At 43.2% G+C, this 24,381-nt stretch overlaps 1 protein-coding gene across 3 annotated transcripts in view; it reads left to right on the top strand.

The window, feature by feature from the left end:
* CXADR (CXADR Ig-like cell adhesion molecule) overlaps positions 1–24,381 on the top strand; it is a 65,000-nt gene that overhangs the window by 15,902 nt on the left and 24,717 nt on the right. For all 3 annotated transcript variants that reach the window (XM_070367547.1, XM_070367539.1, XM_005898168.2), the window contains exons 2-5: positions 8,362–8,528; positions 14,730–14,934; positions 22,907–23,062; positions 23,978–24,100. In XM_070367547.1, the coding sequence (XP_070223648.1) occupies positions 8,362–8,528; positions 14,730–14,934; positions 22,907–23,062; positions 23,978–24,100 (651 nt within the window). The remainder of the gene's footprint in view (positions 1–8,361; positions 8,529–14,729; positions 14,935–22,906; positions 23,063–23,977; positions 24,101–24,381) is intronic.

Genomic DNA, 24,381 nt, shown 5'->3' with positions numbered 1-24,381 from the left:
TTTAAAACAGGGTTTAAAGCATCCCAGTGAGTTGCTTGCTAACCCAGACATCTGATTTGTAGTATTTGTTAATCAGACATACACAACAAAATTATACTTGTCCCAATCAACTTCTTAAACATACCACTTCCTGATTTTCCCAGTTTATTTTTTAACATTGCCCTAATGAATCGTTTTTGAGTGTTTCTGTGTTTTTATGTAAGGTTCCTGAACTCCATATTCTGAACTAAGCAATACAACTGAATGTCTTCTCTATTTAAAATAGTAACCTTTATGACATTTTTGATATTTCTCACAAAAGTCAATATCAAATAAATTCTTTATAAAAATTGACACTAAGATCATACCCCTTTTCAAGCAACCAAAGAATTATGCCAGACCTTTGGAAAATGAAGTTAAATTACTCTTATTTTTATTCCTAGTTTCTCTTTTTTGTTTATGTCTTTGAAATGACTCCAGATATTTTGAGAAAACATGCATAAGTGTATAACATTTTTCTCATTTTGCTTCATGTTGTTCTGGAGGTAGTTGCAAGACAGACAAGCAACTTTTTCTTCATCCCTAGTTGTGATTTTAGTGAAGTGAAAGTCACTCAGTCATGTCCGACTCTTTGTGACCCCATGGACTATACAGTCCATGAAATTCTCTAGGCCAGAATACTGGAGTGGGTAGCCTTTCCCTTCTCTAGGGGATCTTCCCAACCTAGTGATGGAACCCAGGTCTCCTGCATTGCAGGTGGACCCTTTACTGGCTGAGCCACAAGGGTTGTGATTTTAGAATATTCACAAATTAAAGTTTTAATGTCATCTTTCTTTCATGTTAACATAAATTTACAGGCTTCCCAAGTGGCACGAGTGGTAAAGAACCCACCTGTCAATGCAGGAGATGTAAGAGATCCCTGGATGGGGCAGATCTCCTGCAGGAGGACATGGCAACCCTCTCCAGTATTCTTACCTGGAGAACTACGCGGACAGAGGAGCCTGGCAGGCTACAGTCCATGGGGTCGAAAAGAGTCAGACACGACTGAAGTGACTTACACGCAACATAACTATATAGTTGAATCCATGTTAATTTCTTATCACATCAGCTAATATTTCTTGTGATGTGAATATTAAAGCAATAAGCATCAGTCTTTGCTCCTGTTAGCATACAATCAGGTTTGCTCAGCTCCCTCTGAGCTCCATGCATCCCCAGTGGCTTCGCTGTTCCTTTACTGTGCTAGATACACAGTCTGCCCATGGCCCTCCTTCCCATGACTTTCCCAGAAGGTTTCATGATCTTTTCTCCCATGAGCATTCCTCTTGCAAACAGCTCCTTCACCTTCACTCTGCCGAGAACTCCTGCTCTGTGCTTAAACTAAGCAGTTTCTTCTGAGGCAGGTCCAGGGTGTGTTGAATAAGGCTTGGAACGTGCCCTCCAGAGATGAAACCCTGGGACCCTGTTAAGCAACTGAAAGTGTGTGCTTAAGGGTGTGCGTGTATGCTCAGTTGTGTCCGAGCCTGCCAGGCCCCTCTGTCCATGGGATTTCCCAGGCAAGAATACTGGAGTGGGGAGTCACTTCCTCCTCCAAGCGATCTTCCCGACCCAGGGGTGGAACCTGCGCCTTGCGAGTGTCCTGGATTGGCAGATGGATTCTTTATACCCCTGAGCCTTCGAAGAAGCCCTCAGGTAAGGGTGGGAACTTGCTCCGTGCATGCAGTAGAGGAGCAGATTGTGTAATTGTGAGCGGGAGCGGGAAGCAATTAACACTGCCTGTGGGGATCTGGGGGGAGGAGGCCACTGGTGAGAGGTGTTGAATGGCTGCCAGGTGCTTTCAGTGGGAGAAGGTGGGCCTTGCAGACAAGGGAAATGTGTGCAAACACAGATGCTCCACGGTGTGTATGCACTTAATTCTGTCTTCGCCCTTCGGTGCTTCCTCTGGTATCTTTGATTTCCTTTGATGATTGGCCCCTGACCAGAATGCCTTCGCTGTTGTGATTCCATCTCTGATAGAAAAAGACCTTAACTTATTTTCACCAGCTTTCACTGGCTTTTAGCCACACCTTGTTAATTTTTCTTCACTACTTTGAAATGGAACACCTTTCATTCAGGTAGACTCTGTTTCCTTCCTCTTACACAAAGGAACTACATGCTTATGCCGTAGCTTTTCTTTTCCTTATTTTTAACCTGAGCACTAGAAATTTTGCTCCGCTAAAGGAAATCAGTGATAATCAAGAAGCTTTGGCTTCTAAGTCAAATGTGAACTATTCACCTAGGGTGTAGGGTAGGAAGTGTTACCAAGTCCAAGTTTGCTCTGCTCGCTGCACAACAGGCCAATGAATCGAAGACAGGAGGAGTTGAGGCAAAGAAGAGACTTTATTCAGGGAGCTGGCTGACAGAGGATGGCAGGCTAGTGCCTCAAAATAACCATTTTATCGGGGTGTGGATACCAGGTTCTTTTGTAGATCAGAGATGGGGGTAGGTGAGGAAGCAAAGTAAAAATACCATTAATCTTGGAAACATCTCCTAGAATAGTAAGCCTCAGGCAAGGGATGTGTTAATTTCTTCCTTCCTGCCATGCACAGGTGGACAGGGTTCTGAACAAAGGCACTCTAGTTTAACAGGCAGGCGAAGGGCCAAGAGTCTCAGGGGCAGGCCTTTCTGTTTGGTTATAATAACAAAAGCAAGTTAAAGAAACAGTTCCAACATGGAGTCAGTATTGGCTTCTTCTCTGCAAAAGAGCGCTTCCCAAGTGTCACTAGTGGTAAAGAACCACTTGCCAGTGCAGGAGTCATAAGAGACGTGGGTTTGATTCCTGGGTCTGGAAGATCCCCTGGAGGAGGGCATGGCAACCCACTCTAGTATTCTTGCCTGGACAGAAGAGCCTGGGGGGCTATGGGCCTTCTGGTCCCCACCTGGTGGGCAGCCCACCAGGCTCCGCCATCCCCGGGGTTCCCCAGGCAGGAACACCGGAGTGGGTACAGTAAAGAAGCAGCCTCAGTAAAACAGGGTAAGTGCTCGTGATGGAGGCCTTATCCAGTCAGTCAGTCAACCGATAAGGCCTCCATCACGAGCACTTATCCTGTTTTACTGAGGCTGCTTCTTTACTGTGTGTCTTTCTGAGGCAGTGCGAGCTTGCTTAGGAGCTTTGGGCATGTATGAATCTGCATTGGCTTGTCAGTTGTTGGACTGCTGTTATTGGATTCAGTCTCTTGTTTAGTTGCTCAGTCATGTTTGACTTTGGGATCACAAGGATCACAAGGTCCTTCTCTGTCCATGGAATTCTCCAGGCAAGAAGACTGTAGGTTGCCATTCCCTTTTCCAGGGGATCTTCCCAACCCAGAGATCGAACCCGTGTCACCTGCATCGCAGGCAGATTCTTTATCACTGAATCACCAGGGGGCCCCTTAATTGGGCACAAAGAATGCTTTCTGGGGAAGGGCCTGGCCTGAGACCAAACTAACATAATTGCCCTAAAAGGTGGGCTTGATCAGGGAAGGCAGTGTCATAAAGTGTGTGGGTGCTCAGTGCTGAGGTACACACGGAGAGTGGGGGTACTGAGCAGCTAAAGGTGGGGAGGTGCCTGGTCATAAAGGGTGCTGAGGAGAATAAAGGCATCTGAGCTAGTGTGGACCCACAGAGGTTTTCAGACCAGGCAGTGATACAGTTGAAAAAGCAATGTGTAGTGAACACTGGGTGAAGTATGGAGATGGTTAGAATGAAGTAGAGTGGGTGCAGGGAAGACCTCAGGCTTAGCCTATGGGAGAGATAATAGAGGCCTGAACGTGTTACGGAATCTGAGCTCAGCCTGCTCACTGCACGGCAGGAATTCGGAATTTGGAGATTAGAAAAAGCAAGCAGAAAACTGGGAGATGTTATTTCAGTCACTGCCAAAAAGAGACATGACTCAGCTAGTTTATTTACATAATCCAGTACTGAGCTCTTACTAACAAGACTCTGCAAACACTTTGGGTTGATCATGTGCTACCTATTTCATCACATTCTGAATATAAGGTTGTATTTCATCACACTCTGAATATAAGGTTGAGTAAAATTGTTAAGAAGGTTTGTTACGTGATTTAGTTTAGAGATCATGTTTGAACTTGAAAGTAGTTTACGAGTTAAATTATCCCTCATGTGCTGCATACATAGAATTGGGCAGTATTAAGAATATCCAGAGACGCTACATGAGACCAAGTGTCTGCCTTTGTCTTCTACAGTTTGTGACTGATGCATGCATCAATATTGAAAAACATGCCTGCATGCCGAGAGGCCCCTTCAGAGTTGCTAGGAAACCCAATAACTGTTTTGTACCATCCTGAGATTTTAATTCCTTTCTAGTGTAACACAATGAAGAGTAGTTGAATGTTTTAAACATTTTTGGAAAAAGAAGTACTGCAGGTCTGTAAGAGTCTGTTTAAAATTTCTTATAGCAGTATACATATTAAGGAAATCTCATTATGAAACTCATCCTTCTTAAAATCTCTGTTGTGAAAAATAACTGCTAACAATTTGTCTATCCAGATCACTTTTATATACATGTAACTGTTTTCTAAGATACTCTTTGAAAGAGAAGTAATTTTATGTATCAAACAGGAAAGAGTGGATGATACTATCATGAGAACAAAGTTACATTTCATTCTAATGATGGTAGTGTCAGTGCTGAGAACATGAATTAGGAGGATTGCAAGTTTTACTCAGTTTAGATGTCTCAGCGATGCCTCTTAACTTTTCCATTTGATTTTTATAAAATAAAAACTTGAAGCACAGAGTAACTAGGTTTTAATTATTTTTTGTATAGCAAATTTCATTCTTAGATATTTTGCCTCCATAATTTTGAGCTGTCTTGATTTATTTGAAATGGACTTCTCTATCTTATATCATTTCTATGGTATTCATTCCCAGGCCAATTAGATGCAGGCAACAGTTACAGGAGCTGTAGATAGGAGATCTTCAAATAGGACCTGCTGACAAATTAATGCTCTTTTTCAACATTCCTAAAATTGATCAAACTTACAATCCAGCCACCATTTATTTTCTACTAATATGCAAGGAACCCAGCAAGAGATAAATGCCACAATTTCCCCAAACCCTGATGGAGCTAATGGTGAATCAGGGTATACATTTTAAAATTTTTCTTAAACATACAAGGTGGTATGGGAAGATAAGCTCACTGATGTCTGGAAGATGAGGCAAAAACCATGGAGCCTGAGTCAATTTCACAGTAAAGTTTATAAAAGGGAAAATAAAAAAATAGTATACACTGAGTGCCAAATGAGTGATAATACAGATAGCAGAAAGTAAAGTACTGTGAGCATTCCAGAAAGGCAGAAAGAAAAATCATTGTAGGCTGAAAAGATAGCAGAATGCCTTAAGTGAATGAAGCAGGACTGGAACTGAGTTATTAGAGATGATAGAAAGTATTCACTCAGAGAATTGAATATTAATCAGGAGAATTAGCTGTAATTATACACATAAGTCGGAGAAGGCAATGGCACCCCACTTCAGTACTCTTGCTTGGAAAATCCCATGGATGGAGGAGCCTGATGGGCTGCAGTCCATGGGGTCGCTATGAGTCTGACACGACTGATCGACTTCACTTTCACTTTTCACTTTCATGCATTGGAGAAGGAAATGGCAACCCACTCCAGTGTTCTTGCCTGGAGAATCCCAGGGATGGCGGAGCCTCGTGGGCTGCCGTCTGTGGGGTCGCACAGAGTCGGACACAACTGAAGCGACTTAGCACCAGCAGCAGCATACACATAAGTATCAAATCATACCATCTAAACTAGAAATGTGTACATGAAATGGAGATTGGGGTAGTATGGACTTTGGGGGATGGTAAGTAGTTCATTTGGGCTGAATCAGAGATTTTGGATGGCGTATCATTAATATTTGCTGTTTAACAAACCAACCCAAACTTGAGAGGCTCTAAAACAACAATCATGTGTTAGTTCACGATCCTATCCGGGCTCAGTCCTGGGGCTGCAGGTGGCTGTTGTGGGGCTGGGCCTGTGTTCCAGGGTGACTGTGTGTTGGGCACTGGTAGCTGCTGTGCTCACACCTCAGCTCTCTCCTGTCATGCACATGGTGGCAGGTGGCAGGGGTCCTAGTGGGCCAGAGTGGAGGCAGCAACACCTCCTGAAGCCTGGCCACGGGAGGCTCAGCAGGACTCAGGCCACAGGCTATTGGCCAAAGCAAGGCCAGCCTCTCGTTTAGGGGAAGTTGTGCAGAGAGTCTGTGTCCAGTGTTTATTGTTGTTTTTTTAAATTAGTTTTGGCTGTGCTGGATCTCTGTTGCTTCGTGGTATTTTTCTAGTTGCAGCAAGCAGGGGGCGCTGCTCTCTAGTTGCGGTACACTGGCTCTTGCGGTGGTTTCTCCTGTGGCGGAGCACAGGTTCTGGGGCACCTGAGCTCAGCAGTTGTGGCTCCAAGGCTCCAGAGCACAGGCTCAGCAGCTATGGCACACAGGCTTAGTTGCCCTGCAGCATGTGGGATCTTCCCAGACCAAGGATCAAGCACGCGTCTCCTGCACTGGCAGGCAGATTTTTTACCCCTGAGCTACCAGGGAAACCATGTGTCCAGTTTTAATTTGCTGTTTGATAAGTGCACTTAAATGTGATAAAAGCTTAGGATGGTGCATGAACATAAACGGTCTTGAATGTAACTTTTCTTTCATTCTTAAATCTATTGGTTTCAGCCTTACTAACATTTTATTACAGCTGATAATCCATGTGTATTAAGCCTCTTGTAAGGGCTAATAGGAAGGATCATATAATGGCCGATAATACAATTCTTCATTTTGGCTTGTTCTGTTGGAATGTATCATTGGAAAACCAGCAATGAAATCATTATGGAGAATTAGGACTGGATTTACTTTTAATTTTGCTCTGTGTTTATTTTTACATTGTTAACGGGGAGAGGCGGGTAGAGGGGAGAGAGGCAAGCCCCATGTATCATCATCTTAGCACTTGGGGCCCCTTCCAGGTCATCTTTCAGCCCTGAAAGTCAGGGTCGGATGATGCAGAGGTCAAAGTGGTAGAGCTGCTAAACAGAAACCAGTGTGTGCATTTGAAACTTCAGATCTGCATTCATTACACATTTGACTTTACACATAACAAAATGTTGGGTTATCACAAGGAAAACATACAGTGACAGGCTGGTGCTGAGCAAACTTTTATAGTGTAAATAGTAAGAAAAAAATTAAGTTTTGTGTAATAGTTCATTTACAGACTGAATTTACATTTTATGTTAAATCGTTGGCTGTTCAAACTGCAGTCTTACTATAAGGCATAAGTAGTGAACAGACCTATTTTTATGTGTGTAATTAAACTGGATTTTTTTTCCCTTATAGGTAAGAAAGAGCATCATTATATTCATAGTTTGTTCCATCTTTTATGCATGTAATGGATACTAGTTTTGTTACAGTAAGTCATTAACCATAAGGAGGAGACATTTTTTTCAATTCTTATGGGATTGTACTGAGTTTAAGCCATCTCACAAAATCAGTCAGAAGAAACTATGTTGGAATTTTTGTTTGGAGCTCTGGACATCTATTTTTGCTTTTAGAGAGTTTTAAAATATTGGTATTCAGCATTAATTCTCTTAGTAATCTAAGTGGAAGTTTCATAGGATACAAATTTGAAAATAAGTTACAGAATTTTAAGATGTCTTCTTAAAATTATATAATAACTTTGACTTTTTCAGAAGGGAAATAGGAAGAGATAAAGTAAGAAATGTCTTATAGATAATATTGAGGTCAACATTTTGATATGTTTAAAACTATATAAATTGACACTGTTTCTTCGCCTTTTGAATTGTCATCAAAATTTATTGCTTAGAAATATGTTTAAGCATTCAGTAAAAGTCACAAAGTCAAATTTAATAAAAATTTTTATGTTGTGTCCAGAAGCCTGGACACAAAATGTGTCAGAATTCATCAGTCAGCATGTGCCCAGTGATGGGAATTCCAAGTGTGTTTCTGACACCATGGCAAGCATGAATTAATGTGGCCTTGAATTAGACTGATGTGACGGACCTTTCAGAGACTCTAGCCAGGTTCAGTTTTAAACACCTGCCTGGATAATAAAAATCCTGTTAGGTTCTTCTAACTCATGTGAGAATGCTGTTATTCCAAATAATATTGGGAAGTTTCCAGTGCTCCGAAACGAAATTGTATTGAATAGGATGTGTATTAGTATTTCTATTTCTACAGAGGCGCACACACACAACCTGGGACCACTGAGTTGGAGTTTCATTACTCTGGTCCCCAGTAAAGTCCTGTTTCCCCCACCCCCTGTGGTGCCTCTGAACTGTCGAGGTGTCCTGAGGGTGCTGCCAGCCTGGGAGCAGATGCTCAGTCCATTTGTGTTTCATTTTCTAGATTTCACCAGAGGGTTGAGTATCACTACTCCTGAACAGATGATTGAAAAGGCCAAAGGGGAAACTGCTTATTTGCCATGCAAATTTACCCTGGGTCCGGAAGACCAGGGGCCTCTGGACATCGAGTGGCTGCTGTCACCAGCTGATAATCAGAAGGTGGATCAAGTGGTAAGTGCTGCTCACTCGGCAGATGTCGGGGAGCCTGTGTTTGGTGTCTGTCACTGTGTTGATACCACAGGTGGGGGGACACGGGGAGCTGTGAAGAAAGCCTGAGACTTCCTCGGCTTGCAGTGTAGGGGAGAAAGGCAGATGCTTGGAAAGTAAGCACCCTGATGTAATGGAGTGAAATGGATAAGTGACCTCAGATTTCAGAGGAAGGAGAGGTCACCAGACTTCTTACAGAGGGCTGCAAGGAAGAAGGGGAGCTTGAGCATATTCTGATAATCTGGCCTTGGAAGTGTGTGTGGCCCGGGGCATGGGAGGCATGTAGGGAGCAGGCATGTTAGTCTGCAGGGAAGTGCGTGACATGTCAGGGGGCGCCAGGGTAAACTGGACATTGTGAAAGGTTAGAATAGAATTTCCAAGTTTCACACAAGGATTCCATCACCAGTATAAGGGTCAAGTCTAACAGAGGAGTGAAGGTACATATTATTACAGTCTATTTCCCATATTTTTGCAAGTTAAATATCCTGTGTGTTGAATGCCTTAAAAAACAAAATAGCAGTTGGCCCTCCAGATCTGTGAGTTCTGCATTGGTGGATTAAACCAATCATGGATTGAAAACATTCAGGAAAAAAAAAAATTCCAGAATATTCCAGACAGCAAAACTTGAACTTCCCACATGCCAGCAACAATTAACATAGCACTTACATTGTATTAAGTATTCTAGATAAAGGTAATCTGGATAAAGTATATGGGATAATGGATAAGTGACCTCAGATTTCAGAGGAAGGAAAGGTCACCAGACTTAGAGAAGGCTGCAAGGAAGAAGAGGAGCTTGGGAATGTTCTGAAAATCTGGCCTTGGAAGTGTGTGTGGCCCGGGGGCATGGGAGACGTGTACGGAGCAGGCATGTTAGTCCACAGGGATGTGCGTGACATGTCAGGGATGCCATCATAGGTCATCTAGATAAAAATATGGGAGGATGCACATGCTTTACCATCTCATAAGTACGTCAGACTTCCCTGGTGGCTCAGTGGTAAAGAACCCACTTGCTAATAATGCAGGAGACACAGGTTCGATTCCTGGTTCAGGAAGATCCCCTGGAGAAATGGCAACACCTGCTCCAGTATTCTTGCCTGGGAAATCCCGTGGACAGAGGAGCCTGGTGGGTCACAGAAGGGTTGAATACGACTTTAGTGACTAAACAACAATATATGTATGCCATCTTACTTGAGGGAGCTGAGTATCTGTGGATTTTGGCATCTGAGGAAGGGAAGGGGAAAAGGGAGGAGGTCCTAGAACCAACCCCCCACCCTATGGTTACCTAGGGATGACTGTATTGTTACAGAATTTTTTCTAGTTACACCTTAACAGGGACCTAATGTAGAAAACCCCATTACTCTGTGACCCATAATCAGAGGCATTTTTATAAAGGTGATCAAGGAATTAAAAAAATAATTAAGGCACGCTTGGTCAGCGAAGGCAGGATACAAGTGGAGGGGTTTTTATAAGCTGTTCTCTTGTATGCTATTCTGTAAGACAAGCTCAAGACTTCCTGTTAGTCACCAGTTTCCATTAACCCTGTGGGGCGCAATTTCAGCCCAGTCTGCAAATAATGTATCACACTTTGCCTTTTAATGGTACCATAATATTTCACTTCATTTAGAATGCTTCATATCAGCTTTGTCTGACATACTTAAAAATACGACAGTGTTAACAAATACTATTAAACCAGGGAGAGAAAAAGAAGTTCAAATATTTGGAGTAATGTACTATATATATATATATATATATATATATATATATATTTTGAAGAGAAATTTTTACATGTTGTCCATATTCAAAAAGGGGGTTATCCAGGCAGTCTGTGGCTGAATCAGTGCAGTTAGGTAATTAACTGTTTTTGGCAAATACAAGTAGTGTGCCCATGATGTTTTCGTGAAGGAAAAAATTAAGGTGCTTTCCTGAGTTGTAAATGGCTGGGGCCACTCCCTCCAAGGATATATCTCTACCCTGATTCTGGTATGAGAACTTCCTTCTCTCCCTGAAGGAAAAGAAATTGAGCCTGACTCCTCCTGTCTACTCAGCCCAGATACCCTGTCCCCCTCCCATCTTGCTTTTCATTCCTCCCCTCTTTCCATGACAGTGCCGACACCCTGAACTCAGGCTTCTGCCTGAGCGCCTGCACGCCCCTCATTCCTTTGCCAGTGAAGTGCCCACCTCCTTTAGAATCTAGGACTCTGGTTCCATGGTTAAGATGTGAGAATGGAGAGCACAGATCCTGGCTTAAGGCTCAGGGGTGAAGCCCTGTGACACGGCGCCTCTCGAGACCAAAAAGGCCAGTGTGTCCTGCAGCCTCATGTTTCCATTCAGGGAAGGAGAATCCAAGGACTTCTGTGCTAAGTGGGAGGCCCAGCCTCACTGTCCACAGGACCTGAGAGACAGATGTGATAGTGGGTGCTGGGCTGAAGTGTCCATTTCTGGTTAAGACACCAGCCTGTAACCTAAAGCACAGTAAATAAGTCCAAAAGAAAGAAGGGTTAGGGAGAGATTGATGCATAGGAGGATGTGCGCACAGAATTACAGCTGTATTATAACGCTCGCTAAATCCTTCTTTTTAAGCTAGCAGGCAGTGTGATGGGGGCCTGGGCTGGAGAAATTTCCTTCCTCATTGCCTGTGTGATCTCTTTAATCAGCAGTTATGATGTACTCACGCACTTACCGTGTGCTGGGCTTTATATGCTTTATAAACCCTGGACAGGGTTTTATATACTTTAATTATATATACCTACTTAAGTTTTAAAACAACACCCCAGAATGAAGATCATTATACATTCGAGGAGGAGGAAAAGGAGGCCCAGGAATTTGAAGGAGCATGCCCAAGGTCACATAGCTGGCAACAGACACAGTGAGGGTTTTGAGCCCAGATCTCTCCTGACTACTCCTCCCACCCCCCACCCTGATCCCGTCTGGATTATCTTTTGCAGTATCATGTACTGCCTCCCATATTTCATAAGCCTCTGTTTCCTCATATGTAAACTAAGAACAGGTACACCTGCTTTTCAGGGTTGTGATAAGAATTTTCTGAAAATACTGTATGCTTTAGTGTTTTCTGAGTCTACAAGTCATACAGAAATGTTCATGCAGGCAGCCTGCAATGCCAGACTGGATGGATCTGGTTTGTATCGCAGCCGTATGATTGAGAGAGTTTGTCTGTGACAGCCACTGCCTTCCGCAGGGTTAAAAGGTTAAATGTGGATCGTGCCTCCATCCCCATTGGGCTGTAAAGAGGAATCAAAGTTGCCTGGTACATGTTACTTCCCCATTTCTTAGCTACTGTTCATAAAATTTTTTTCATGAGAACATGACCAAGTTAGTTTACAAAAATGACTGACTGTGAAGACACATTTGTCAGGCCCTCTTTGAAAGCCTGGGCTTCCAGATGGCTCAGTGGTAAAGAATCCGCCTGCCAATGCAGGAGACTCCAGTTCGATCCCTGGTTCAGGAAGATCCCCTGGGGAAGGAAATGGCAATCCGCTCCAGTATTCTTGACTGAGAAATCCCACGGACAGAGGATGCTGGCAGTCTACGGTTCATGGGTTTGCAAAGAGTCGGACACAACTTAAGGACTGATGACTAGGGCCTCCTAGAAAGGCATGTGTGTGTGTGAAAATGAGGGGTTCAAAGTATCATGGGTTGCACTTCCTGGCTTTTCACAACAGGAGAGTCCATTGGTTAATACAGAGGAAGATACACTTAAGGAGTTCTCAGTACTGCTGTTGAAGCTGTTGACAGTTGGATGTGGGCAGAGATGGAGCAAATAAAGTGATGGCTTGTGTTTACGGAGCAAGTCAGCTGTGGACCCTTCAACCGCTTTTATTTACTTAGCAAGCTGATATTGGGTGCTTCCTCAGTGCTGACTCTTAATATGTATCCAGAAGATCTTCAGTGAATTAGGAGCAGGGTCAACATGGTAGAGGAGGTCATGAAAGAAAACCCAAGTCTGTGCTCTGGAGAAATTCCTACACATAATGCCAGTTCTGATCTTACTGAACATACGAGCTAAATGGTCTGCAGGATGTATGCTATAGTTTTCTGATTATTATTTAAGTTTGGTACTATTGCTCTTTGGCCCTTGGGTCTCAGATGGCCAGAATGAAGGACTTCATGAGTGAATAAAACGTAGGAAGTATTTAAATTAATTTTCAGTTCAGTCACTCAGTTGTGTCCGACTCTTTGCGACCCCATGAATCGCAGCACGCTAGGCCTCCCTGTCCAACACCAACTCCCAGAGTTCACTCAAACTCATGTCTGTTGAGTCGGTGATGCCATCCAGCCATCTCATCCTCTGTCATCCCCTTCTCCTCCTGCCCCCAATCCCTCCCAGCATCAGAGTCTTTCCAGTGAGTCAACTCTTCTCATGAGGTGGCCAAAGTACTGGAGTTTCAGCTTCAGCATCAGTCCTTCCAGTGAACACCCAGGACTGATCTCCTTTAGGATGGACTGGTTGGATCTCCCTGCAGTCCAAGGGACTCTCAAGAGTCTTCTCCAACACCACAGTTCAAAAGTATCGATTCTTCGGCGCTCAGCTTTCTTCACAGTCCAACTCTCACATCCATACGTGACTACTGGAAAAACCATAGCCTTGACTAGACGGACTTTTGTTGGCAAAGTAATGTCTCTGCTTTTGAATATGCTATCTAGGTTGGTCATAACTTTTCTTCCAAGGAGTAAGCGTCTTTTAATTTCATGGCTGCACTGACCATCTGCAGTGATTTTGGAGCCCCCAAAAATAAAGTCTGACACTGTTTCCACTGTTTCCCCATCTATTTCCCATGAAGTGATGGGATCAGATACTATGATCTTTGTTTTCTGAATGTTGAGCTTTAAGCCAACTTTTTCACTCTACTCTTTCACTTTCATCAAGAGGCTTTTAGTTCCTCTTCACTTTCTGCCATAAGGGTGGTATCATCTGGATATCTGAGGTTATTGATATTTCTCCTGGCAATCTTGATTCCAGCTTGTGCTTCTTCCAGCCCAGCGTTTCTCATGATGTACTCTGCAAATAAGTTAAATAAGCAGGGTGACAATATACAGCCTTGACATACTCCTTTTCCTATTTGGAACCAGTCTGTTGTTCCATGTCCAGCTCTAACTGTTGCTTCCTGACCTGCATATAGGTTTCTCAACAGGCAGGTCAGGTGGTCTGGTATTCCCATCTCTTTCAGAATTTTCCACAGTTTATTGTGATCTACACAGTCAAAGGCTTTGGCATAGTCAATAAATTAATTTTAGTGATAGTTAAAAATGAATCAAAGCCTACAGCAGTGGTTCAGAAAACTCAGTGAGGTTAGGAAGGGTCTTTGCTTTTAGTCACTGAAGATTAATTGGAAGGTCCTGTTAACCAGGCTGGGCAGACACATCTTAACAGGTTTATGATTTTATATGTTATAGCCTGGAACCTTCAAGTGCCCCCAGCTTAGTATATTAAGATAAAAAAATGTCTTTGTCGTTGTTACTGTTCTGAAGTTCCACAGGTAAATGATCATAAGCCCTCTTTGGGGAGTAGTGATGGTGGTTGATAACCTGATTTTATACAGTTGATTGGCATACTTCTTTCTCTGAGGCAGCTGAAAAACAGTGTATAAGAATTCACAAATCCACGCACTTGTGGGTCTCACCGAATGGCTCGCATAGAGGGCTGTATTATTTAATCATGTCGGGTCTTGGTTTCCCTATCTGTAATGACCACGAGTGACCATACTTAAGGATCATATTGGCCTCTTTCCGTTTTCTTGAGAGCTCGTTTGGAGATTCTAGTAGGGGAGCACAGGTACTCTTTATACCCTTGACTGAAGACCGATCCTTCTCTATCGGGGATGGTCTTCATCTCCCACCGAATGTGCAGCTTCAGGAGGGGCGCTCCTGGAGTGGTGAGGGAGGGAGGGGCTAATCTAGCCAGCCAGATCAGCTGAATCAGCCCCGCCTATCAGTGGGCTGACAGATGTCGCAAACAGATCGCCCTCACATTCTCCTTCCGTTTTCTTAACCTGTGGTTTGAATAATTGTAGATTCCTCAGGATATTGTGTTCTTGTTTTTTTTTGTTGGATCCCTACAGTACTGTGTTGTATCTAGAACTCCTTTAACAAGACAGGAGTTCACTTGCTTGCTTGTTTTCTCATTGTCTTATTTTGTCTTTCTTTCAGATTATTTTATATTCCGGAGACAAAATTTATGATGACTACTATCAAGACCTGAAAGGACGAGTACATTTTACAAGTAATGATCTCAAATCTGGTGATGCTTCAATAAATGTGACAAATTTACAGCTGTCAGATATTGGCACATATCAGTGCAAAGTGAAAAAAGCTCCTGGTGTTGGAAATAAGAAGATTCAGCTGACAGTTCTTGGTAAGTTATTTGTATCAGTGTTACTTATTAACAGGGTGAGGGATCACAGTACTGTAGTAGCAGCATTTACGTGAGACAGAACTTAGAATTCTAGGGTAGTACGTTTAAATATTTGACACACTGTCCTCAAATAGCATAAAGCTGGCAATTTTTTTTCTTATATAGAAAAAATAAGTGAACAGCTTCTTCATGAAGTTCATGAAAGCATTTGAAAGTAAATGAAGGAGTTCTGTGATATGGGAGATGAACTGTAAGGCAGGGGTAGGGGATCCAGACTTTTTGCCTTGTTCTCAGGTTTGCCCTGGGAATTAAATAGAACCTCTTCATTGCCTGGGCCTCAGCCTACATATTTGAAGCATAAAAATGATAATCATTAAATCTCTATGCAGTCTCATTCAGCTCAAAATTGTGACGTGTGCTTTAAGCTTTATCAAACTGCATATCCCAAGGAATAAATGAGATTTCTATGATGAATAATTGGAGTATTTAGAGTAGAGGAGATGGAATATGGTAGCTGGAATATTGAATTGGGGTAAGGCCATTAGACCCCAGACAGTCCTTTAACTTCTCTGAGCATCATGGGATGCTTTTTTTTTTCATCCTTAAAAGTAAGGAGGTTAGACAGATGGCCACTAGGATGTAGCTCTCCAGGACAGTTAAGAAGAAGAATAAGTATAAGCTGCTTTGTGAACATCATAGACTGAAAAGTTTATTATCCTTCTCTAGATTTTGTGGTCATGCACAAGCACCCTTAAGCCCTGCAAACTGAGAAACTCTGAAAGGTACTGCTCAGAAATATACTTCTCAAATCTTGCTGTGGTAGCTTTGCCCAAAAGTACAATGCATTGCCATGTAGAGAATCTCAACAGTCTGGCACTATTATATGACAGTAAATTCCCGTGTGACCTAAAGTGTCAGGTTTGGGGGATACTTGGGGACCCACTTTACATAGGAAATGCTAACTGCCGAAATTGCCTTCCATATCCCTGGAAATAACTCATCTGCACAAGTCTCCCTCACATCAACTTCTACCTTTTGTTCCTTTTAATTTAGAGAACTGAGCAGGGGTTAAGTGTGTCGGATTCCAGACTTACTTAGAGCAGGTCAGTTCAGTTCAGTCCAGTCACTCAGTCGTGTCCGACTCTGTGATGCCATGAACCGCAGCACACCAGGCCTCCCTGTCCATCACCAACTCCCGGAGTCCACCCAAACTCATGTCCATTGAGTCAGTGATGCCATCCAACCATCTCATCCTCTGTCGTCCCCTTCTCCTCCTGGCCTCAATCTTTCACAGCATCAGGGTCTTTTCAGTCAGCTCTTCGTATCAGGTGGCCAAAGTATTGGAGTTTCAGCTTCAGCATCAGTCCTTCCAATGAACACCCAGGACTGATCTTTACAATGGACTGGGTGGATCTCCTTGCTGTCCAAGGGACTCTCAAGGGTCTTCTCCAACACCACAGTTCAAAAGTATCAGTTCTTCGGCGCTCAGCTTTCTTCCTAGTCCAACTCTCACATCCATACATGACTACTGGAAAAACCATAGCCTTGACTAGACGGACCTTTGTTGGCAAAGTAATGTCTGTGTTTTAATATGCTATCTAGGTTAGTTATAACTTTCCTTCCAAGGAGTAAGTGTCTTTTAATTTCATGGCTGCAATCACCATTTGCAGTGATTTTGGAGCCCCAAAAAATAGCCAGTAGAGACTAATTTTTGTGCATCCTAGCAACAACTCCCAGGGTTGTCGTGGTTGTTAAGGCAGTCTTTTGGCAACGTCGTCAAGGGCGTCCTGGTAAGAGGCACTCCATGCTGAGTGGAACTCATTCAGAATATGAAAGCAAGTGAACCTGAAGAGGACCTGGGAAAGGCAATATGGTAACATTGGAAGTTCTAGCCTTTTGTGTCTATATTCAGCAAACGTGGAGTTGCCTTTCTTTTTTATAAATGTGAAAGCTGGTAAAAGTTTAATAACTTGTCTGAGCTCTTATCCCAGAACGTGGCATACCTGAAATTATAACTCTGAGTATATATTCTTTGGGGCTTCCCTGGTGATTTCAGAGGGTAAAGAATCTGCCTGCAGTGCAGGAGACATGGGTTGGATCCCTGGGTCGGGAAGATCCCCTGGAGGAAGGAATGGCCTCCCATTCCTGTATTCATGCCTGGAGAATTCCATGGACAGAGGAGCCTGGCGGGCTACAGTCACTGCTTTCCAGGAAGCGTTGAGTTAGGATATATATGGAATTTTAACTGGTTCCTGATATACCAAGCAGATGATACATATTTGTCAGAATTATTTACTGTGGAGTCCCTGTTTGATGCGGGCAGGTACACTGGGAAGGATGTAATTGGGGCACATGTTCCCAAAAGAGGTGTGGACAGATACTCTGTGTATCTGCGTGTATGTGTGTGAGAGAAAGATCTCATAGGGGCTGTCGTAGACTCTGGCCAGGCACACCCGAGGCAGCAACCGTGACTGTCGGGCAGGAGGGATGGCCTTTTACATTAAACCTCACACCTCTGACATCTTCGTCCTCAGCCTGGATGGGTGGAAACACTGATACTGTAACTCCTTTGGTCAGCTCTGTCTGGGAACAACATGGCCAAGCAAGGCCTGGTGTCAAACCAAGGGGCAAGGAGAGACTGAACGAGGGGTGAGGGGAGAGAGGGGACAGTGGTGGCCGAAGGGGAAAGCAGGGATGACCTCTGACCTGGTGAGACTGTCTCAGAGCCAGAGGAGAATTTCTTCATCTCTCCTCCATGTTTTCAGATGAGTCAGGACCACTGTGGCAGAAAACACTAGACGTTTCTCTTGCAAGTGAGAGCTGGATAGAAACTTGTTTGCTTTTTTCCTGAAATTACTGCTTAGGCAATCTGGAGGAAAGATTAAACAAAATGCCTTATAGAGACCAGACTGTCCAGTGGAGCTTTTGATTGCCTCACTGTCAGAGGCTCGGCCTGATACTTCGATTTGCTTGTCTGAAATCTGTAGGTGCCACCATGGTGTCCCCATAGTAATACAAACTTGTTCGGGGACTTCCCTGGTGGTCCAGTGATTAAGACTCCGAGTTCCCAATGCAAGGGTCACAGCTTCCATCTCTGGTTGGGGAACTAAGATCCACATGGCACAGCCAAAAAACAATTAAAAAAAAAAAGAAAGCTTGTTCAGAGCCCTGGTTGCTGTACAGACATAAACGGGGATGACTGTTAGCTGCCTGGGTGTGAGGGGTGGCGTGTTGATATCCCATGCTCTGTTGCTAGGGCCCGCCCTGCTCTTTCAGATGCGCCAGCTGTACATGTGGATGCAACTCAGTAAAGAAGCTGGACAGGGGTGATGATGACAAGGGTTAGTATGGGGGCTGCTCACTGCCAGCGCCTTCCCTGGGAACTCCAGAAAAACCTGTAACTGGGAACTTTTGGTGTAAATACACTTGGCTATTTTGTATATGGTGTACTCAGACTGCACCCGCACCACGAGAAGGGCATGTGCAGGGATTCAGTCAACACTGGGATTTATTTGGTTTTTTTTTTTTCACTTTTTATTCTGAAATAATTTTAGTTTTACAGACAAGTTGGAAAACTAGCAGAAAGTTGATGAGAGTGTACCCATTACCTAATTTTTCCTAATGATAACATTTTGCAAAATCATAATACAACTACTAAAACCAAAGATCCAACCAGTCCATTCTAAAGGAGATCAGCCCTGGGATTTCTTTGGAGGGAATGATGCTGAAGCTGAAACTCCAGTACTTTGGCCACCTCATGCGAAGAGTTGACTCATTGGAAAAGACTCTGATGCTGGGAGGGATTGGGGGCAGGAGGAGAAGGGGACGACAGAGGATGAGATGGCTGGATGGCATCATGAGTCTGAGTGAAGGGAGTTGGTGATGGACAGGGAGGCCTGGCGTGCTGCGATTCATGGGGTCGCAAAGACTTGGACATGACTGAGTGACTGAACTGAACTGAACTAAAACCAAGAAATTAGTATTGAAGCTATACTATTAATTATGGGCCTAATTTGAATTTTATAGCTTCCCATTAGTACCTGTTTGTTCCCCTGTCAAGTCAAAGGTCCATGCTGAATTGATGTCCCCTTTAGTCTCCTCAAGTTAATGTCAAGGGGCACATGTTGTTCTGTCTTATTGTTAACCATGATCACTTGGTTTAAATTTTATCTGATAGATTTCTCCATTATAAAATTACTAATTTTCCCTCTGGGATTGAAAAATACCACCCCCCCCCAATCCCCAATACCAGCTCTTTGTATATAAAACAAAAATTTGAAAACTTAAAAAAAAAATCCCAGTCGGGGAGCCACTTTGAGACTTTGAAAATATCCTTTCTCCTCAAACTTTTTGCCTATTGATTTTTAGCATTTATGCATGGATTTTCACCAGAAGTCAGGGTATTTTGAACCAAACAAAAATACTATTCCTGGGTGGATCACATGATGATAAAAGTATATTCTGTCCCAAATAGAGATTTGGAGTATTTTCTGTAGTCTGAGGTCGTGGGCCCCTAGCTTGGAGGGATGATGATATAACACACAGATGGAACACAGCATTACTGAATTGGTGGGATGCCAACCAAGTGCAAGTTGAAAGTCATAGATCTTTAACTGAGAAGGATTATTTGTTGGTTTTGTCACTAAACATGGGGACAGATGTTCTGAGGACAATGGCTGGGTATCCTGGAGCCCCAGACCAAAGAAATGTTAGGTGATAAAACTTGATCTTTGTTCCCTTTCTGGTTTTATCTTTCAGTCCAGCAAGGTGTAATGGATTAAGAGTTCATCTTCCCTATATTGGGATGGTAAAATTATAATATGGTTAGTGGTTGGGGTTGCCATGTAAAAGGCTTGCACTTTCTCCTCCCTTTGGAAAGCAGGTAGCCACCCCTAGGCAGGGTTTCCCAGGTGTCACTAGTGGTAAAAAGCCTGCCTGCCAACACAGGAGACATCAGAGACTCGAGTTCAGTCCTTGGGTTGGGAAGATCCCCTGGAGGAGGATATGGCAACTCATTCCAGTATTCCTGCCTGGAGAATCTCTTGGACAGAGGAGCCTGGTGGGCTACAGTCTATGGGGTTGCACAGAGTTGGACACGACTGAAGCAACTTAGCACACTTGTACTCCTAGGCGACACTCAGAACTAGTATTGGTAAAATCTTGCTCTGTTGTGGATGGAGTATCTTGAAATCTCACACTCAGTGGAACCCTGACTTCCTGAGCAGCCACTATAAATAACTGCCCTTTATTGGATATATTTGGGAGGGGGAAATTTTCAGTAGAAAAAAGTTTAGGGTTAGAATGCTGTATTACCAATAGATGCTTGATGTCCGAAGCATTGCTCCAGTATCTCACTTACTGCTCATCTGTGTAATAAAGGATTTATTGGTAGTTTGAAAAAATGGAGAACAAGACTCATTTTGTTGAAGACTCAGAGGATGAAATAATTGTGCAAAGCTGATTCAAAAGTCCAAATGATGTAGTGTCCAGGGCGACTGATAGATGTGAAAAAGAAACAGATTTGCTTAGGAAAATCAACAACACAGTTAAATGCATCTGTTGATGCTTATTAAAAAGAGTAAGTTGTAACAGAATAACAGACAAAGGGGAGAAATCCAATTAAATTTTAGAATTATCAAGAAATGTGTGAAATGAGACCATGATCAACACCCTTATTTAAAGAGACCCCACTGGGTATGACAGACCCTGTCAGCCAGATTTGGAAAACAGTTTGACATTTTCTTATAGAGTTAAACATTCACTAACCTGATGTGAAAAAGGAAAACATATACCAGCACTTATAAGCAGCATTGTTGTTCATAACAGTGCAAAACTGTAAAACCCATTCACATTTATTCTTAGTAGTGAAAAAATAAAAGCCCAACCAGGACTTGAAAGACTCAGCAAAGAAAAAGCAGTCCTGCTATCTGTCAGACTGGGAGGATGGCTGCAGACAGTCAGGTCGAGGGTCTATGGGAAGGTTGCTCTCCCAAGGGTGTGGAGCGTTGGTAAACTCTGGCCTATGGCTGTCTCTTCACTGTTGCCCCCAGAGACACCGGCACTGCACCTCCTGTCCTGGAGGGCTCAGGTTGCTGGGTTGTCCTCGACTCCAGTTTAATCCCCGCTTCTCCTAATCCTGCTGCAGAAATGGCATCAGATTCAGAACTGGTCTCTGCTCTTGAAGACTCTTCTCCAAACCTTCAGACTCTCTCTCTGCCTTGTCCAGTGACATGCCACCACTTCTCACAGTGCCTCCTCGCAGTCCATCTGATTCCTGCTGACTTCACACCTGCTCCTGGTCTAACTGGGCTTTGGTAGTAACCCTCAGACAGAAACAGCATTCATCAATATCTGAATGAAAAAGCAAATTTATGTTACAGTCAATGGGATCCAACTCAACAATAGGAAAGAACAGATAACTGATATATATACAACAACATGGATCAATTGGATCAATCTCAAAGTGAAGAGGAATTAAAGAGCCTCTCGATAAGGATGAAAGAGGAGAGTGAAAAAGCTAGTTTTAAAGTCAACATGCCAAAAAACTAAGGTCATGGCATCCATTCCCATCACTTCATTTCAAATAGAAAGGGAAAAAATGGAAACAGTGGCAGATTTTATTTTCTAGGGCTCCAAAATCATTGCAGACAGTGACTGCAGCCAGGAAATTAAGTTATGACCAACCTAGACAGCATATTAAAAAGTAGAGTCATTACTTTGCCAACAAAGGTCCATCTGGTCAAAGCTATGGTTTTTCCAGTAGTCAGTATGGATGTGAGAGTTGTATCATAAAGAAAGCTGAGCACCAAAGAATTGATGCTTTCAAATTGTGGTGTTGGAGAAGACTCTTTGAGAGTCCCTTGGACTGCAAGAGGATCAAACCCATCAATCCTAAAGGAAGTCAACCCTGACTCCATTGGAAGGACTGATGTTGAAGCTCTAATACTTTTGCCACCTGATGCAAAGAGCTGACTCAATAGAAAAGACTGATGCTAGGAAAGATTGAGGGCAGGAGGAGAAGGGGGTGACATAGTCTGAGATGGTTAGATGGCATCACCAACTCAATGGACATGAAGTTGAGCAAACTCCAGAGATAGTGAACAACAGAGGAGCCTGGCATACTGCAGTCCATGGGGTCACAAAGAGTTGGACACAACTAAGCAACTGAAAAACAATAACAGAAGCCTTATGATGAATAAAAGAAGCAAAAGTACATACGGTGTATTCCATTTATGTGACTCACAGAGAAGCAGAACCAACCTATAGCGATTATGCAGTTCAGCAAGAGGGTATGACCTGCCAAGGTGTTAACTAGGATTGAGGTGGGTTGCATGTAATGGAGCTATTAGCAGCTGCTCTAAACAGTACCCCAGAGAGACCTGGAGTATAACCTCAGAACTGCCTTTTTGTAACACTGCTCTCTGGGGGGGGCTTGGATTGCTATAACCATGGAATGTAATTGGCCCTTGCTGCTCTTATGTGAGTTGTCCCTTTTATCAGCATACCTTATCATAAATCCCCTGACTGTGGGCTAACAGATGTGACAGTGCACACACACTCCAAGGGGACCACATACTCCCGGAAAACTATGCTACGTGTCAAGCTCCAAGTAGAAGAATAGGTTTAGGACTGGAGGGGAAGCGTCCTTGGGTCTGAAGCAGCCCAGCCCGCATCATTCTTGCTTCTTTCAGATGTGCCCTGTGGGAGGGGCACAGACCCGCGTCTGAGCTGCTGCCTGGCCTCTTACGCAATGGCTGCTTGCCTGAGCTCATTCTCGCCTGTTCTGAGCTGGACGCAGCTAAGGAAACTGGCATTGGCAACCTGTTTTAGTCTTTCAGTGTTGTCTGCTCCGAACGCAGGACCGCTGCTCTTGATTTAGCGGTTTGCGACATGCTGTGTTTGTTTAAATCAACATTTAGAAACACACGTTCCGTTTTCCTGTATAAACTTATAACTTGATGTCTTTTCTTAGTTAAGCCTTCAGGTATACGATGTTATGTTGATGGATCAGAAGAAATTGGAAATGACTTTAAACTCAAATGTGAACCAAAAGAAGGTTCACTCCCACTACGATATGAATGGCAGAAGTTATCCGACTCACAGAAACTGCCCACCTCTTGGTTACCAGGTACTGCTGATTATACAGCTTGATTCTGTGCCATCAATTTGAACTTAAGCCTGGTAGGATTTGTGCATGTATGTATAGATGTTTTAATCTCCAAAGCATTCCCTTTCCTAGACAGAGAAATCGGGATTCTAAGGGTATTCATGTTTTATAATGACAACTTGGTGTCATGCAGTATAAATGAAGAGACATTTTATAACTGTTTAGGATATTATAATTGATTTCTTTGGTGTGTATTTTTAATTATCAGTAATATTGATGGAAACTTCCTTATCATAAATTAGTGGCTAAGGTACAAGGAGAGATGGATCTTCAGTGTTTTGGTTGAATTCAGGTTGAAGATATGGTTATTTACACATGGCATGTCTGTAAAAACAAAATAGCTGTGTGACACTAACCACAATGATTCGAATTGGTTAAATCTGATCACTCATCTATGTGTTATAATTAATCTATTCAGACTGATTAATTCCCCTCCATGCCCTGTCCTCCAATAGGATCTCTCTCTACCTCTGTCTTTTTTCAGACTAAGAGGCTGAACAGGGGGACCCCGTCTACTTTTCTGTTTCTTCTGTCTGGTGGGATGAGATACATTTTGCAGATCTTGTTGCTGCACCTAAGAGCTTTCATGCCACAGAGTATTTTTTTTATAATCAGTGTGGCTCTGTTTCAGCAGAGACTTTGTGCCTGACCAAAGGGTTCATGATTACTTTGGCTCTGACATGAATGAACCGGAGGCGCAATGGTGTGCATTCAGGAGACATGCACGTGTCTTGCTGTGTTTGTTCTGCGTCTCGCTTGAGTTTGTCTCACTTTTACCTGGATTGTCAACCAAGTAGGGTTTGCCTTACTAGAAACTCAGCAGTCTGTTATTATAAAAATGGGTTTTGCTCCCTCACCCCCTCTTTCTTCCCATAGAAATGACATCACCTGTTATATCTGTGAAAAATGCCAGTGCCGAATACTCCGGGACATACACCTGTACGGTCAGAAACAGAGTGGGCTCTGATCAGTGCCTGCTGCGCCTGGATGTCGTTCCTCGTAAGTATCTTCCCTGTGCTCTGAGAAGGTGGTTTCGTGATGTTTATGCAGTCACCTTCGGTTCCATCAGCAAGTGTGTGTGATGGGCAGTGGCATGCTGCCTTTGAGCAAAGCACTCTGGCTTGGTTACTCGCTTTTTTAAGACATGGAAGGGAAAGAAGTACTACATTTTATTAATAAAACCTTCATTATTGTAGCACCATTATGGAGGCAAGAGTTGTCAAGTTAATTCTTGTACCATATTTAGCCAATGTAAGTAAGGCGTCCCTGGTGGCTCTACT

Source organism: Bos mutus, chromosome 1, assembly GCF_027580195.1.
Source record: "Bos mutus isolate GX-2022 chromosome 1, NWIPB_WYAK_1.1, whole genome shotgun sequence".
Classification (NCBI taxonomy): domain Eukaryota; kingdom Metazoa; phylum Chordata; class Mammalia; order Artiodactyla; family Bovidae; genus Bos; species Bos mutus.
This window is presented reverse-complemented; position numbering and strand designations above follow the sequence as displayed.